Source organism: Miscanthus floridulus, chromosome 6 (genome assembly GCF_019320115.1).
Source record: "Miscanthus floridulus cultivar M001 chromosome 6, ASM1932011v1, whole genome shotgun sequence".
Lineage (NCBI taxonomy): Eukaryota > Viridiplantae > Streptophyta > Magnoliopsida > Poales > Poaceae > Miscanthus > Miscanthus floridulus.
The window spans coordinates 136495430-136509317 of NC_089585.1; the positions used below are offsets into that span (position 1 = coordinate 136495430).

General features: G+C 45.9%; 2 protein-coding genes and 1 pseudogene across 2 annotated transcripts; 1 reads left to right on the forward strand and 2 right to left on the reverse strand.

Moving 5' to 3' along the window:
* Positions 1 to 428: 428 nt before the first annotated feature.
* Positions 429 to 1408, reverse strand: LOC136459789 (protein LURP-one-related 11-like; annotated as a pseudogene).
* Positions 1409 to 6791: 5383 nt separating this feature from the next.
* LOC136459790 (protein LURP-one-related 11-like) lies at positions 6792 to 7526 on the reverse strand. The gene has a single exon (XM_066459631.1). It carries the CDS (start codon positions 7506 to 7508, stop codon positions 6897 to 6899), a length of 612 nt encoding a protein of 203 aa, XP_066315728.1. The 5' UTR covers positions 7509 to 7526; the 3' UTR covers positions 6792 to 6896.
* Positions 7527 to 12802: 5276 nt separating this feature from the next.
* On the forward strand, positions 12803 to 13566 carry LOC136459791 (protein LURP-one-related 11-like). The gene is made up of 2 exons (XM_066459632.1): positions 12803 to 13060; positions 13168 to 13566. The coding sequence occupies exons 1-2, from the start codon at positions 12803 to 12805 to the stop codon at positions 13564 to 13566; spliced, it is 657 nt and encodes a 218-aa protein (XP_066315729.1).
* The last annotated feature ends 322 nt before the right edge of the window (positions 13567 to 13888 follow it).

Sequence of the window (13888 nt, forward strand, 5' to 3'; positions counted from 1 at the left end):
GAATGTCTATAACAAGTTAACTTCGGCGGAAGAGACAGCGACAGGGTGGGGTGGTGGGCGAAGATGGCGGTTTGGTGGTGCAAGTGGCAGGGACATTGGCCGAAGAAAGAGATCATGCATGGGATCAGCACCGGTGGCGGTGGAGGCAGGGGTAGTCGAGCTGGACATGGACAAGCGAGATCCTATGATTAGCGATTGTTGTGGTACGGGAAGATGGGGAGGGCAGCGACGCCCGGGCCGAACGGGAATTGGCGACATGAGGAAGCGTAGAGGGGAGGTGGAGTGGGGACATAGAAAGAAAATGAGCACAAGAAAATGTTAATGGGTGCATGGGCACCTGGAACTGGAAGTAAGGCCCTTCTTTTTTTATACTTATTGAAGAGAAAAGCAATCATATAAGCTCAAGTGTGTATGCTCAAAAATAAGTACTGTGTATTTGTTACTGTCCAATATCGCCGACACTTAAGTACAGCATTACAATTTGACAACGATACTATAGGATCCAGGAAGAAACATCCACCGAAAAGAGGGGAAGGGTCCTCAGGTTGGTGGGAAAAAGGATCCAAGATGCTACCTCTGGAACAAACTCTAATTTCTACAGCATACTTTCGCCAATCTCTCACCGCACTAGGATCTTCCTAGTTCCTAGTACTCATCTAGCTGAGAAGATGGAGCAACTAGCTGCAAAAATTGCACAAAGAGAAGAACAAATTCGTTCTTGTGACGGAGCAGCACTTCCATGGAGAATCCTCAGCCATTAATTCCCTACTGTGCCATCACAAGCACCGATTCATCAGGCCACAGATGACCACCAAACCCAAGGCGAGCAGATGATCCGTCCCGGCCCCCACCGCCAGCGTCAGGACATCGTCCCCCAGCGCAACCCCGGACGGCGTCCGCTTCTGCTCGACCGCCGCCGCGACCGCGCCTCCAGCGCCGGTGACTTGGTAGCCCGACTTGCCAGTGCACCCTTGAATCGTGTACGCGGGCCCGCTGCCACCACTTACATGGTGCGTCATCGTCACGGTGGCTCCGTTCTTCCCAGCACCCATCTTTTGCACTCTGAACCACGGCGTCGTCGTCTCCTCGCCGTCATCAGAGCACCGGCAGGCCTCCCACCTCCTGAACACCCCAGGGAGGCCCTTCCTTTGGACCCTGATGAGGGTCTTCCCGGCGCGGTCCATGAGGAACACCTCGCGGCCGCCGCGGCAGCCGTAGTTGTCGACAAGGAAGGCGACGCTGCCGTCGGCGCCGTAGACGGTGCAGCCGTTGCCGTTGAAGACCAGCGACTTCATCCACACCGTGTACTCTGCTTGCTTCTGGAAGCTCCGCCGCTCATCCCTGAGGGAGAGCAGGAGGGAGGCGATGATGCAGCTGCAGGCAGAGGCAGGGGCTGGATCTTGGCCATTGATGGTGTCCAAGAGCTAGCAGAGCTCCTCTCTGATTGCTTGCTTGGTCTGCTGCTGTCGGTAGCTAGCTGCAGGCTGCAGTGAGACGATGACTGGTCACCCACATATATTTATAGGCCCATCTATTGTTTTTTTTTCTAGTTTCAGAGACTTATTAAGGGCTGTTTGGATGAGTTTTAAATTCTTAAAAACAAGTTTTTATCTCTAATCTCTAAAATCTGGATTCTGAGTAAAAACTGATGGGGTGTTTGAATGTCTCAGTTTTTAAGAATCTGTCTTCATTTGTTGCTCATAGGGTTACAAGAAACTAGCGTATCAATAGCTTTCTGGTTTTTAAGAATCTAGCAAAAACTGAGAGTAAAAAGTAGCCTTTGGATCCCATCCAGTTTTCAAAAATCAGATTCTTGAAAACAGGCAAAAACTAGAGGGGTACAAACGGGCCCTAAAAATTCGAGCGGGTAACTGGGTGCTTGTTCCTATACGCGTCATGGGAAATGATAGATTATAGTGCTTTAACAAAGTTGTTATGCTCATTCTAGTTTTGTACGAGTCAGCACTGAGAAGGTTACAATTATCATCACGTTTACCAAGTGTGTGCGCGTGTCTCTGGAGTTTAGAAAAATTTTAGCATGGTTTGGTATACTTTGGTAGGTAACTAAAACCTTCACTGATGTACTTCTACAGGTGTACAGGTAGGCGTTGAACTGCAGCAATGCTATTAAAACAGGCCCTGTTTACTTGGATTTTTTTATAATGGAACAAAGTCTCATCCTCTACCGTCCAGAGATAGTACAAAGCTCAAGGTTCATGTACAAAACAGAATCATAAGGCTCACGAAATTTCAAGAAAAGGAAAAAAAGATTCCGCCCTGAAAAAAAGCACAAAAACAAAGCAAAGCGCTAAGCCTCAATGTGGTTCCTGAAATTTCAGCCAAATTTCGCTAAGATAGCTAAGAGCAAAGTCTCTCATCTTGTGCAGCCTTCCATGAACAAAGGTCACTCCTCCTCCCTATACAGCATGGACCAGTGTCGTATCCAATAAGTTGCCTTGAAAATTACCTGCATAGAAGTATAAGATTTAGCCTTGTTAAATACCACATCATTTCTATTCAACCAAATCGTCCAACAAAGTGCAGCAGCTCCAAGCAAAATTTGGCTTCTTAGCTTTGGACTTAATCCATGTAGCCAAGAACCAAACAGATTAGCGAAGCTAATAGGTGGTTGAATTCCAAACGTGATATGCATAGTATTCCAAACAAAGCTGGCAAAATGGCAATCAAAAAACAAAATGTTGGATAGTTTCATCAGAACTACAGAAACAACTTTTGACATTTCCTTGCTAGTTCCTCTTTGCTAAATTATCTTTCGTAAGTGTTACACCTTTTTTAAATACCATAGGAAATTTTTAATTTTCAATGGTATTTTTAATTTCCAAAGAGGACTTTTGTCAGGAAGTATATCTTGTTGGATCAAATTTCTATACATGGAACTGACTGTGAACAAGCCTTTTGTACAAAGGTTCCATCGGAAAACATCATCTCTCGCATTTGATGGGTGAACATTTACTACTTTTGATACTAGATCAAACCAAGCGATCCGATTTGCATTAACCAAACCTCGCCTAAAGGACACATTTAGTGGTGTAGCCCCTAGAGCTGTAGGACAATCAGCAGGAGGCGGCGCGCGCCACCTCGGTGGCCTCTCCTCCTCGCTGCCGTCCCGACGCTGCCTCTCCTCCGTCCGACAGCTAGCCAAGTTCATCTATGGCGTAGAGAACAAGAGAGAGGGTGATCTAGTATCAAACGACTTGAGATTCTCCAATAGCAGGAGACACGACCTGCGGTCGCCTCAACCAAGAAGCAGCTTTCGCAAGCTCGAAAGATCCCGACAGAGCTACACGGCAGATGTTTCAACTGCCTTTCATACTCACACCGAGTAGTGACCTGCTGGTTGCCACGGCGTTGTCTGCGCTGTCACGACTACCGTCACCTCGCTAGGGACTGCAAGTGGCCTAGGCGTGCCGCGGCGACAGCGTCGGAGGCAGGAGGCGGTGGCTCACGGCCCTCCCTTCACGCGCCACATGGTGGCTCCGACGGAGCCACGCAGGTGGCTGTGGGGGGTACCAATGGCTTCCGTCGACGACGCCGGCGGTGCCGGAGCAAGCTGCCGAAGGAGATCTACATTGCCGCGGGAGATCTACATTGCCGCGATTGGCAACGTCGCTACTTCTACTACTGCACGCTGCTCCCAAGAGTCTGATCCGCTCGTGGTGGCGCTGCGCGAGGGCGCTAGGCCCCCCGTTTGGGTCGACCCGATGCTCAATGAGCTCGATGCCTCGCTTGTTGTCAGTCGATCAGCGGGTGCTCCAGCGCTTGGGCGCCCGTCTACTCCGACTGCGGCATCTCTGGAGGTTCAGGCATCGTTGGCGGACACCCGTTCGCCTCCACGGATAGTTCAGCTCAGCTTCACGGATGCTGAGGCACTGGGGGTGGATGGTGACGATCAGCCACCTCCCTCTATGCTGACGTGGGATCGGCAACCGGACAACGACAACGTTTCTCCTTCGGCCCTCGGCAGGGAGTTTGCTAGGCGTGTCTCCGCCCCGCTGAAGACTCCCATCCTCAAGGCGCCACCTCGACGTCGAACCCGTCGCTCTCCGTCGTTGGTCACCATCCGCCGTAGCACGTGTCTGGCGGCATAGTGTGCCTCTCAGGCCCCTAACGCCACCCTTCAAGCGCAGAAGGTGCTTGTGTCCAAGTGGGAACCCACCGCCTCACAACCGTCAGATAACCAGGTAGTGGCAGACTTCCAGCGGTCATTCCAGGGCCCGCTCGACTCCGCAAAAAGGGACGCACTTCGTGCGCTTATGAAGTTCGATGTTGCGGGGTTCAAGTGTATGTTCGAGGAGGCTTGCTAGTCTCGTTGGGACCTGCCCAATTGGTTGCACAACTCTCATGTAATATAATTTAAGTCAGGTTTATTTGGGTCGTGTTGGCTTCCATCCTTCTACGGTAATCTATGGATTACTTGGGATATTGTAACCAGTCAAACTCTACTCTGCTTAATAAAATACATGTCACAAGGACACGCTCGTGAAAAACTGATCGGAGGATTTCACCAGATCCAGACCTTATTGTGCTATAGTAAGGCCACGTTCGCTTCGCTGAAAAACAACTCAAACACTGTTCTGGCTGATTTGTTGTGAGAGAAAAACACTGTTCCGGCTGAAAAAACAAGGTGAAAAGTACGGATTATAAAAAAAACGAACATGACTAGCTATGAAGCACAGTAATTGTAACAGACGAGTCTTTCCATGATCTTATGACTCTGCATGGACATGGATGTAATCGAGAGGCCCCATCGCTTCTTCAAATGCCGTCTAAGATTATGATCTGATCCCAGAGGAACAGCGAATTTAACACGTGCGATCAGGTTTCCACATCGATCGTCAGAAGCACATTGTTCTATTCGGCTGAAGGATAAGTACTGACAGTGTCAGTGTGTCACGCCTAATTAGTAGGCCTGATTACAATTTTCTGGCGGCTTCTCCTACTTGAAATGATGTGGCGGCCGATTTATATTGTTGTTCGTCCCCTTTTCTATGATGTCATCTACAGCGACAGACACCCATAACAAACTCATCCACACGTGGTATACCAAAAGTCCATCCATATATGCAACAATAAACAATAGTATATTATGCATTACGTTCCTAGAGTGCATGCACTTGTGTCCTGCTTTTTTGGAGTAGATAATTGGTTGGCTTGTAAATAATGGCAAGGACAAGATGAACACCTTATATTGAGCAGAACAGCCATCATCAGACTAAACAATGGGGAGAAGCCGTCAGGAAATTAGGAGCCTTGTGCAGATTACCAACTGTGCTAGAGTAAATTATTTGCAGATGCAGTTGTACAAGCTCGATCGATGTGATGCCTTGGAAGACTTCCGATTTCCGAAGATTAATTTTCTCCCAAACCATGAGACCCATGTGTAGTACATTGTAGTTGTACTATATCACAAGACAGAATGACCATTGGCGGGCTGGAAATTAGCATATAAAATAAAAGGAGTTGACAATTGAGAGTAAATATAACTAGCCAAAGAACTTGTGGGTTGAAAAAAATAAATTGGCGCATCAACATTTCCAAATAAAGAAACCTTAATGAATGGACGAGAATAAAAGTGCAATATGTGCGGTTCTCCGTACCTATGTGCTTTGCACTTTTAGGGTCAAAGTCACTCCTACTTTCTTTTGTTTTTTGAGAGAAGAAGTAATCCCTATAGTTGAAAGTGATTATCTATGATTATTATCTAGGATAAACGGTATGAGAAAATGATATAATGTGCAGGAAATAAATCAGGAGAAACTAGGCGCAATTACCTAAGTAGAAATAGCACAATCCACTCTATAAGGGCAATGCCCATTAAATTACGTAGGCTGTCAAGGCTTTTTCCGCTTTCCGCTAGTCTCAGCCTCTTAATTCATTTTAGATAAACATTTTATAGAATCAACCTATAATCAATATATTTGCAAAAATACTATATGGCATAGTGCCCCTAAATCAACCTAAAAGCTATTATAAGAGCAAAAAAAAAAAAGATCCATAAAAAAGGTACTATTATTATTTGTGTCTTGCTAATCCTGTATATGAAATATGTTCTTATATTTAATTGTTGAAGAGGTTAATCAATTTATATCCCAGTAGGCTATCGTTAAATGAAAAGTACAGCTGCATAAAGGCAGCGAGCAGAGCAACTACTACAGCCTACAGGGTTTTTTTTGGGTACTTTCTGAAGTCAGAGCTATATTGATGGTCTCAACAATATAACAAATCAACCAAAAAAATATATCGCAATGGCGTATAGTAAACGATCGAATGTTTGAACAGTTCACCTCAACAAAATTACGCAAGTAAACTCTGTTATATGAAGTATGAACCGTTATGATTGCATATCTGAAATTTCATAACATAGGTTCTTCCACGCATGTTTATACTCCAGAGCAGTAATTTTTATCATACATGGCACAAATTATCTCCGATTATGTTGAGCTCAAATTTTATTGAGTATATACTTTTGTGTAATGAAATATTTGCTACCTGTAGTAGCTCCTGGATTTGTGAAGTGACACAAGAATTTACTTACATATTATGCTGAGGTTGTTCATGCTAAACTTATGACCCAATGATAGGATGTTCAGAAATGAAAAAGTGAAACTAATGTCTGTAATGGGAAAATGTCTGCTTCAGAAGATTATGTATATATGGCCAGCATACAGTTATACATCCGTAGAATCCGGATACAAAAATACATCCACCAAAAAGTGGAAAGTGTCCTCAAATTGGTGGGAAAAATGGCCAACTACGTACCTATGAAACACGCTCTCACACTGTATCCTCCTAAGAATCAGTCTAGCTGATCGAGAGAGAGAAAACGCATGAAGAAATCACATGCTTGGCTGTGATGAAGTCATCGCCATCGGCCATCACAAGCAACGGTTCATGAGGCCACAGACGACGACCAAGCCCAGCACGAGGAGATGGTCCGTCCCCGGCGCCACCGTCAGCGTCAGGACGTCGTCTCCAAGAACCACCCCGGCCGGCGTCTGCTTCCGCGCGACCGCCGCCACGGCAACGCCGCCGTCGGCGGCGCCGCTGAAGATTCTGTAGTCCGGCTTGCGCGAGCACCCGCCGACGATCGCGTACGTCCTCCCGCTGCCATGCATCGTCACGGCGGCTCCGCCGCCCGGAGCCTTGCGCACCGCGAACCACGGCGTCATCGTCTCCTCGCCGCCGCCGTCGGACTCGGATTCGGAGTACCGGCAGGCCTCCCATCTCCTGAACATCCCGAAGCAGCTCCGTCTCCGGATCCCGACGAGCGTCCTGCCGTCGCGGTCCATGAGGAAGGCCTCGCGGCCGCCCCTGCAGCAGTAGTTGTCGACGCGGAACGCCACGCCGCCGTCCGCGCCGTACACCGTGCAGCCGTTGCCGTTGAACACCAGCGACTTCATCCACACCGTGTACACCTGCTGTCCCTCATCCGTGGAGGAGGGCGGCGCCGGCGACGAGGCTGCGGGCAAAGGCTGGATCTTGGCCATCGGGAGGGGCGAGAGGGCGCGCTGGTTGCTCTGCCGCTGATGATGAGGATGTGTGATGGTGCCGGGTGTACATGGCTGCTCACCCATATATATTTCGGAGGCCAGATTAAAATTATAAACGGATCATCGGGAACTTGTGTTCTTATACGCGTCATGCAAAATATGATAGAATAGTGCTGTACCAAAAATTGTTTATGCATGCATGTTCCATCTATCGAGCTCCTTTTCTTTGTATGTACAACAGAAGTACTCCTAGTCAGCAATGAGCAACTTCGATTCATTATTGGCATCGATCACGTTTACCAGCTGTCTCTGGGGTTTTGATTGATTATTAATCGTACTCGTACGTAGGATGCTGAAGAAGGCAACAAAATGCTTCATGGTTATACCATGATTACAGGCAGGTACCTACGATTACTATCCGCACGCACTTATCTTGGAGTAGTGTTCTAGAGTTCATTTCAGACATTTACTTCTCTAGCCGCCAGTGGAGAGTGATTGTGAGTGCGTGCTTGTGTGGGGGTGGATTGAGGTGAAAAGTTAAAAAATTTATATTTTAATCCCATTTCACCTCAATACATGTAAACTAGGGTGGATTAGAGTGCAGCCAAACAATGACTAAGGGCAGTCCCAATGGTGCATTGATGATGATTTCTATCCTCATTAAATGACTTGCCACGTAGGCAAAATGCTGACATGGCAACGTAATTAATGAAGAAAGAGAGCAAAAATCATAGAAATGGTTTCTTCATGAAGAAACCAGGTCTACTCTTGACCCAATGCACCAAGAAACCATGAAATCGCCATTGGAGAGAAATCACCAGTTTGTAGGGAGCTCGTGTCGTACTCCTATTGGAGGAAAAGATAGAGTTGGGAGAGAGAAAGAGAAAATAGTTATTACTCATAGAAACCATGGGTTGGAAAGCAGTACTTTTTTTTGGTGCGGTATCCTATGTTATAGAAACTACTAGTTTCTTTTATTGGGACTGCCCTAAGTGCAGCTATGTAAGTGTAACTAACTAACTAGCTACATATTTGAGCTTAATTGCAGCTATCCATGGACCATGGTCTTTTGGCAATTGGCATGGGCTCGCTTCATCAAACGCAGTTCAGGATCCCAACTAACCTCAGAGTAATGGGAAACATGTGCGACCAGATTTCAACATCGATCTCATTGTTTTTGCACTACTGCGGTATGTACTACTAAGGATGGCAACGGATCGGGTTTGGGGTGGATATCCGCGGGTTTGGGGTTCTACGGGTTCGGGTTTGGGGATGGTTTTTCACCCACGGTTTTCGGGTTCGGGGCCCCGAAACCAATCGGGTTCGGTTTCGGGTTTGGTTTTTCACCCGTGGATATCCAATGGATATCCGAAATAAATCATTTGGAATTAAAACTCATGCTTTATAATATACTAATAATAATTTGTTTACTTAGATTATTAAATTTATTTAAAGTTGACTCATGAAAATATTTATTATTTGTTGCCTCTTGTTTATACATGTGAATATGTGTATATATATCCGCGGGTTTCGGGTATCCGTTCGGGTTTTGGGTATCCGCGGGTTTGGTTTTGGTGATGGATTTCCACCCGAATCGGTTTTCGGGGCGGATTCGGGTTTTAATTTCGGGTTTCGGTTTTGGGTGCACGGAGACTCCACCCGATCCGAACCCGACCCGTTGCCATCCTTATGTACTACTCCTCAGTAGGTTCAGTTTCCATTTGTTTCTTCCATCTTCCATGGAGTTATGTGCATCAGTGCATGGTGGCCGAATTCTATCCTTGTTCATGTTCATCGCATCCTTCTGCTCGATGTCAGCACCAGGGGCCACCCACAAACTTTTGTTTACAGAGCACTGTTTATCCACACTTTTTTTTTCCAAAAGGGAAGTTTTATTGATACATCAACTGTTCGGATGATGGTTTCTACGGCTGATAAGTCGGCTGATGCTGATTTGTTGTGAGAAAAAAATACTATACAATGACTGATAAGCCGGCCTGATAAGTTCAAGCTAAAAAGCCGGGCTAAAAAGTACCGTTGGCTGATTGGTTGTGAGAAAAAAATAATATACCATAATTGATAAGCCAAACTGATAAATTCAAACGAACATGCAGGCCTCTGCCTGGACGACACACAACCTTACACAAGAACCGAAATAAAAGGGATACATTAATGGCTATCAATTCAAATACTAGACCGTCAGCCATGTGCCTCGATAAAATATTTCTCGGTCACCTTCTCCAAGAAATGTGAGGCCGCTACAACCATATCCTGTCTTCCGGAGAATAGCCTAGGTACGAAGCCAATGCGAGAAAATAACCTGCAAAAATGACATTTGTTTGTTTTCAAATACCATTGTATTTCTGCATAACCACATAGTCCAACAAGTAGCAGCGGCTTCAAGAAGTACTAGATACTTTAAGTCTTATCTAATCCCTTGTAGCCAAGTGCCAAATATATTGGACACGCTACATGGCAGTGCATGATAAAGAACGAATAAAAACTCCTTGTTCGCTGGACTGATAAGCTATGACTGAAAGTACTGTTCGCTAATTTATTATGAAAAAAAAAATATTGTTCATTGATTAAAAAAATACGGCTTATAAGCCAAGCGAACAGGACGTCGATTACAGTAATGTTCTAGAGTTCATTTCAGACGTTACTTCTCTACTAGCCTAACAATACAGTAATGTTCCAGTCCACAGGGCGTCAGCTATGAGCGCTGTTCGGCTGGTATTAAATCAGCTTTTACTGATTTATACGGCTGGTTTGCTGTGAGAGAAAAATACTGTTCCACAGCTGATTTATATAGATTAAAGCTGGCTGAATAGCACAAACGAACAGAGAAGGTAAACCTCTCTGCCCATGTTCTTTTGGCATTGGGCAGGGCTCACTTCATCCAATGCAGGTCATCAGGATCCCAACTAACCTCAGAGACTCAGAGTAACGGGAAACATGTGCGATCAGATCTCAACATCTATCTGATTGTTTTATTCAGTACCTCTGTACTACTCCTTAGTAGGTTTAGTTTCCATTCGCTTCTTCCATGGAGTGATGTGCATGGCGGCCGATTTCTTTCTTGTTCATGTTCGTCGCATCCTTTAATTTTGCGTGATGTCAGCACCGGGGCCACCCACAAATTAACATTTGTTTACAGACCACTGCTTATCCACACATGGCAGATTGGCAGTATACATCAAATAAAACTCTATTAGTATTTCCCTAATAATCCACCTAGAGTGCATGCACTTGTGTGTGTCTTTGCGATGAAGTGTTGTTTCCTGCTTTTCGGGAAGCGGCAGTCTCTGACTTTCTTGCATTGCGATGTGCCGATGTCACCGTAAAGGCCCCGTTTGGCTTGAATTTGGACTGAAACTGATTGAAGAACAGTGAATTGTTGTGAAAAAAAAAACTGTTTTGGCTGAAAAAACAAACCGACAAGCCGAATATGGAGTAAGTCGAACGGGTCAAAATGGATGTCTATATATGTCAGATAATGAATTAGCTTCCAGCTCAACGAGATTATCGCGAGAGACATCGTCGGATTTAACAATTAGTGCTAAGGCCTGCCTGCCATAGCATTTGGAAGGCTCGTGCGGATTAGCGTCTGAACTACTCCATAATGCTCATAAACTATCTGCAGATGCAGACATTCAGTTGTGCCTGATCGATCGATGTGATGCAATGGAATACTTGTGAATAGCATCATTATTCATCCGATCGAATTGTTTGCTTGCTCCAAAGGCATGGAAAGCACGGGTGCATTATAATTATAGATAGTATCTATATATACTCCACAGGACGGAAGGAATCTTTGCGGTGTATAGAATAATGTGTAGCGAAAAACAATTTGTTGACCGAATCACACGCTCCTTCTCCAAACTTCCCGCGAATAACGTTTTTCTTTAAATAGAACATCTGAATGTGTGGAGAGAACAAAAGTGCAATGTGTATGTAGTGCAGTTCTAAACAATATATGTTTAGGTCACTAGCAGGTATAGTTAAGTTCGCTTTGGATTCATGCAGGAAAACTTCAAGGAACTCCATCCAAGCAAGCTCCTATCTTTCAAAACAGAGTAATTTTTGGAACCAGTGAAGTTTCAAGTGACGAATAACTTTATGAGCGTTATGTGATTGCCATGGAGCCAGCTGGTCGAATGAAAATGCTTCTTTTAAATAACGAAATGAAAATGTGTATGGATTGCTTTTAAGTAAAATTGTTGTAACTTTTCAGATATTGATCCCCAGTCGACGCCTCTTTCCACATATATAAAGTAGGGAAAAGAAACCAAAATGTGTGTGTGTGGGGGCGTGTGTGTGTGTGTGGGGGGGGGGGGGGGGGGGGGGGGGGGGGGGCGTGGGAGGAGCAGGCATTATGAAAATCTATGACCGACATCTTTTCAAACAAATAGCTTACCCCAACTGTTTCAGAGTCCAGTCACTCAACACTTCTGCTACTGCTACATATACTACTCTCTTAATTCCAAAATTAGGTCTTTTAAGTTTTATAGTAAGTAAATCTTCTCTAACTTTGACCAAATTAATAGAAAACGTACATATCTATGTATCAATAACATTAAATGTTTTTTTTATCAAATTGGTAGATGTCAATATATCTATAAACTTGGTCAAAATTAGAGAAATTTAATTTAGCAAAAAACTAAAACGGCAGCAGTTTTAGGGCAGAGGTAGTACTAAACTAAAGCTATGGTCTTGGAAAAAAAAGGAGCGTATTGAGCCACTAAGCATAGTGAAATCACACACATTCCAGATTAGAAAGGTCTGAACTACAGATGCTCTCCTGCTACGAAGCTAAAGAAAGAAGGAAAATAAAATACATCCGCGTTGTGACACCGCACGCGTTTAACAGAGCACTGAGCACCCCCCAACAGAAAGATGTGGAGAAAAATGAGTCAGAAAAATACTTGGAAATACAGGAGACACCATGGTGTACAAAGCGTATAATGTCCATGCAGCATCACTTTAATTCCAAAAGACAGAGATAGTACAGTATCAGATCCCTGACTAAACAAGTTTTGCTCAAATTGACCTCGTGAACATTGCATGCAGAACAGAACCGTACCCACCTTTTTTCTGAAAGGAAAACTGTGGGGGAGAACAGAACCCACCTAATAATTCTTATCTTAAAGATAACAAATAAAATACTCGTAACATCCGAAATGCAGGCATGGTGTGGCCGGCCATGCATTGCCTCCATGTATAAATGAATGCAGGCAATGCAGCAGATGATTGCAGTGACGCTTACCTCATCAGAAGTTCAGAAGAAATCAATGGCCATCACTAAGATCCAGCCGCTCTCCGCTCACCTCCACCCACGCGCCGCTACTCCGACTGATGATGATCCGGCGGCCGGGAAGCAGATGTACACGGTGTGGAATAAGTCGCTGGTGCTGAGCGGCCACGGGTGCACCGTCTACGGCGAGGACGGCCGCGTCGCCTACCGCGTCGACAACTATGCCTGCAGCCGCAGCCGCGAGGCGTACGTCATGGACGGCGACGGCAGGACGCTGCTCAAGCTGCTCAAGAAGGTGAATGCATGCGATGCAACGACATTGCTGTATTCCCGTAATCCCGTCCTTGATCTCTGATGAGACCTTAGCGTAGCTAACACTTGGGTGTGATTCTCTCCCTGCAGAATTTTGCGGCGTTCGAGACATGGAAGGGCTACTCTTATCGCACCGCCGGTGCCAGCACTGCAGGCATGGAGCAGGAGAGCTCCAAGCCATGGTTCAGTGTTCGCAAGGCCCGTCGGATCCTGAAGAAGGGAGGGCCGCAGGACAGTGGCAGAGCTGTGGCGACGGTCTGCGTCGGCGGGGAGGTTTACAGGATCGACGGCGTGCCGCGCAAATCGGAGTACAGGATCAGCGGCCCCGACGGCGAGGTCGTGGCGGAGACGAAGAGGAAGCAGACGGAGTCGGGGGTGGTGCTGGGAGAAGACGTCCTGAGCCTGACAGTGGGCCCTGCAGCAGACACAGATCGCCTGCTGCTTGTCGGGCTTGTGGTCGTCTGCGGCCTCCTCAGCCGCAGCATCTGAATCTGACGGTCGTCTTCTGAACTGAACATTTTTGCACTGCTTGCAGGCTTGCAGCTGCAGTGTTTACTCAAGAAGAGCAGTTTTTCATGTCAAAAAAAAAAAGAGCAGCTTTTACAGCTCCTTTATGTTACAAGATTTAGAAAACAGTTTTTTTTCCAGCAGGTGAAGGCTAAAGTGTTTTTTTTAGAAAGAGAGTCACCTTGCACGTGTTTGGAAGCGTGTACGTGGTCGGCTTGGCCCTGAGGCCAGTCCCAGGCCAGCCAAGGCCCGGTCCTAGGGGAGCAAATCCCTTGTTTGGTTTTCTGTACCAATGCGAACATGC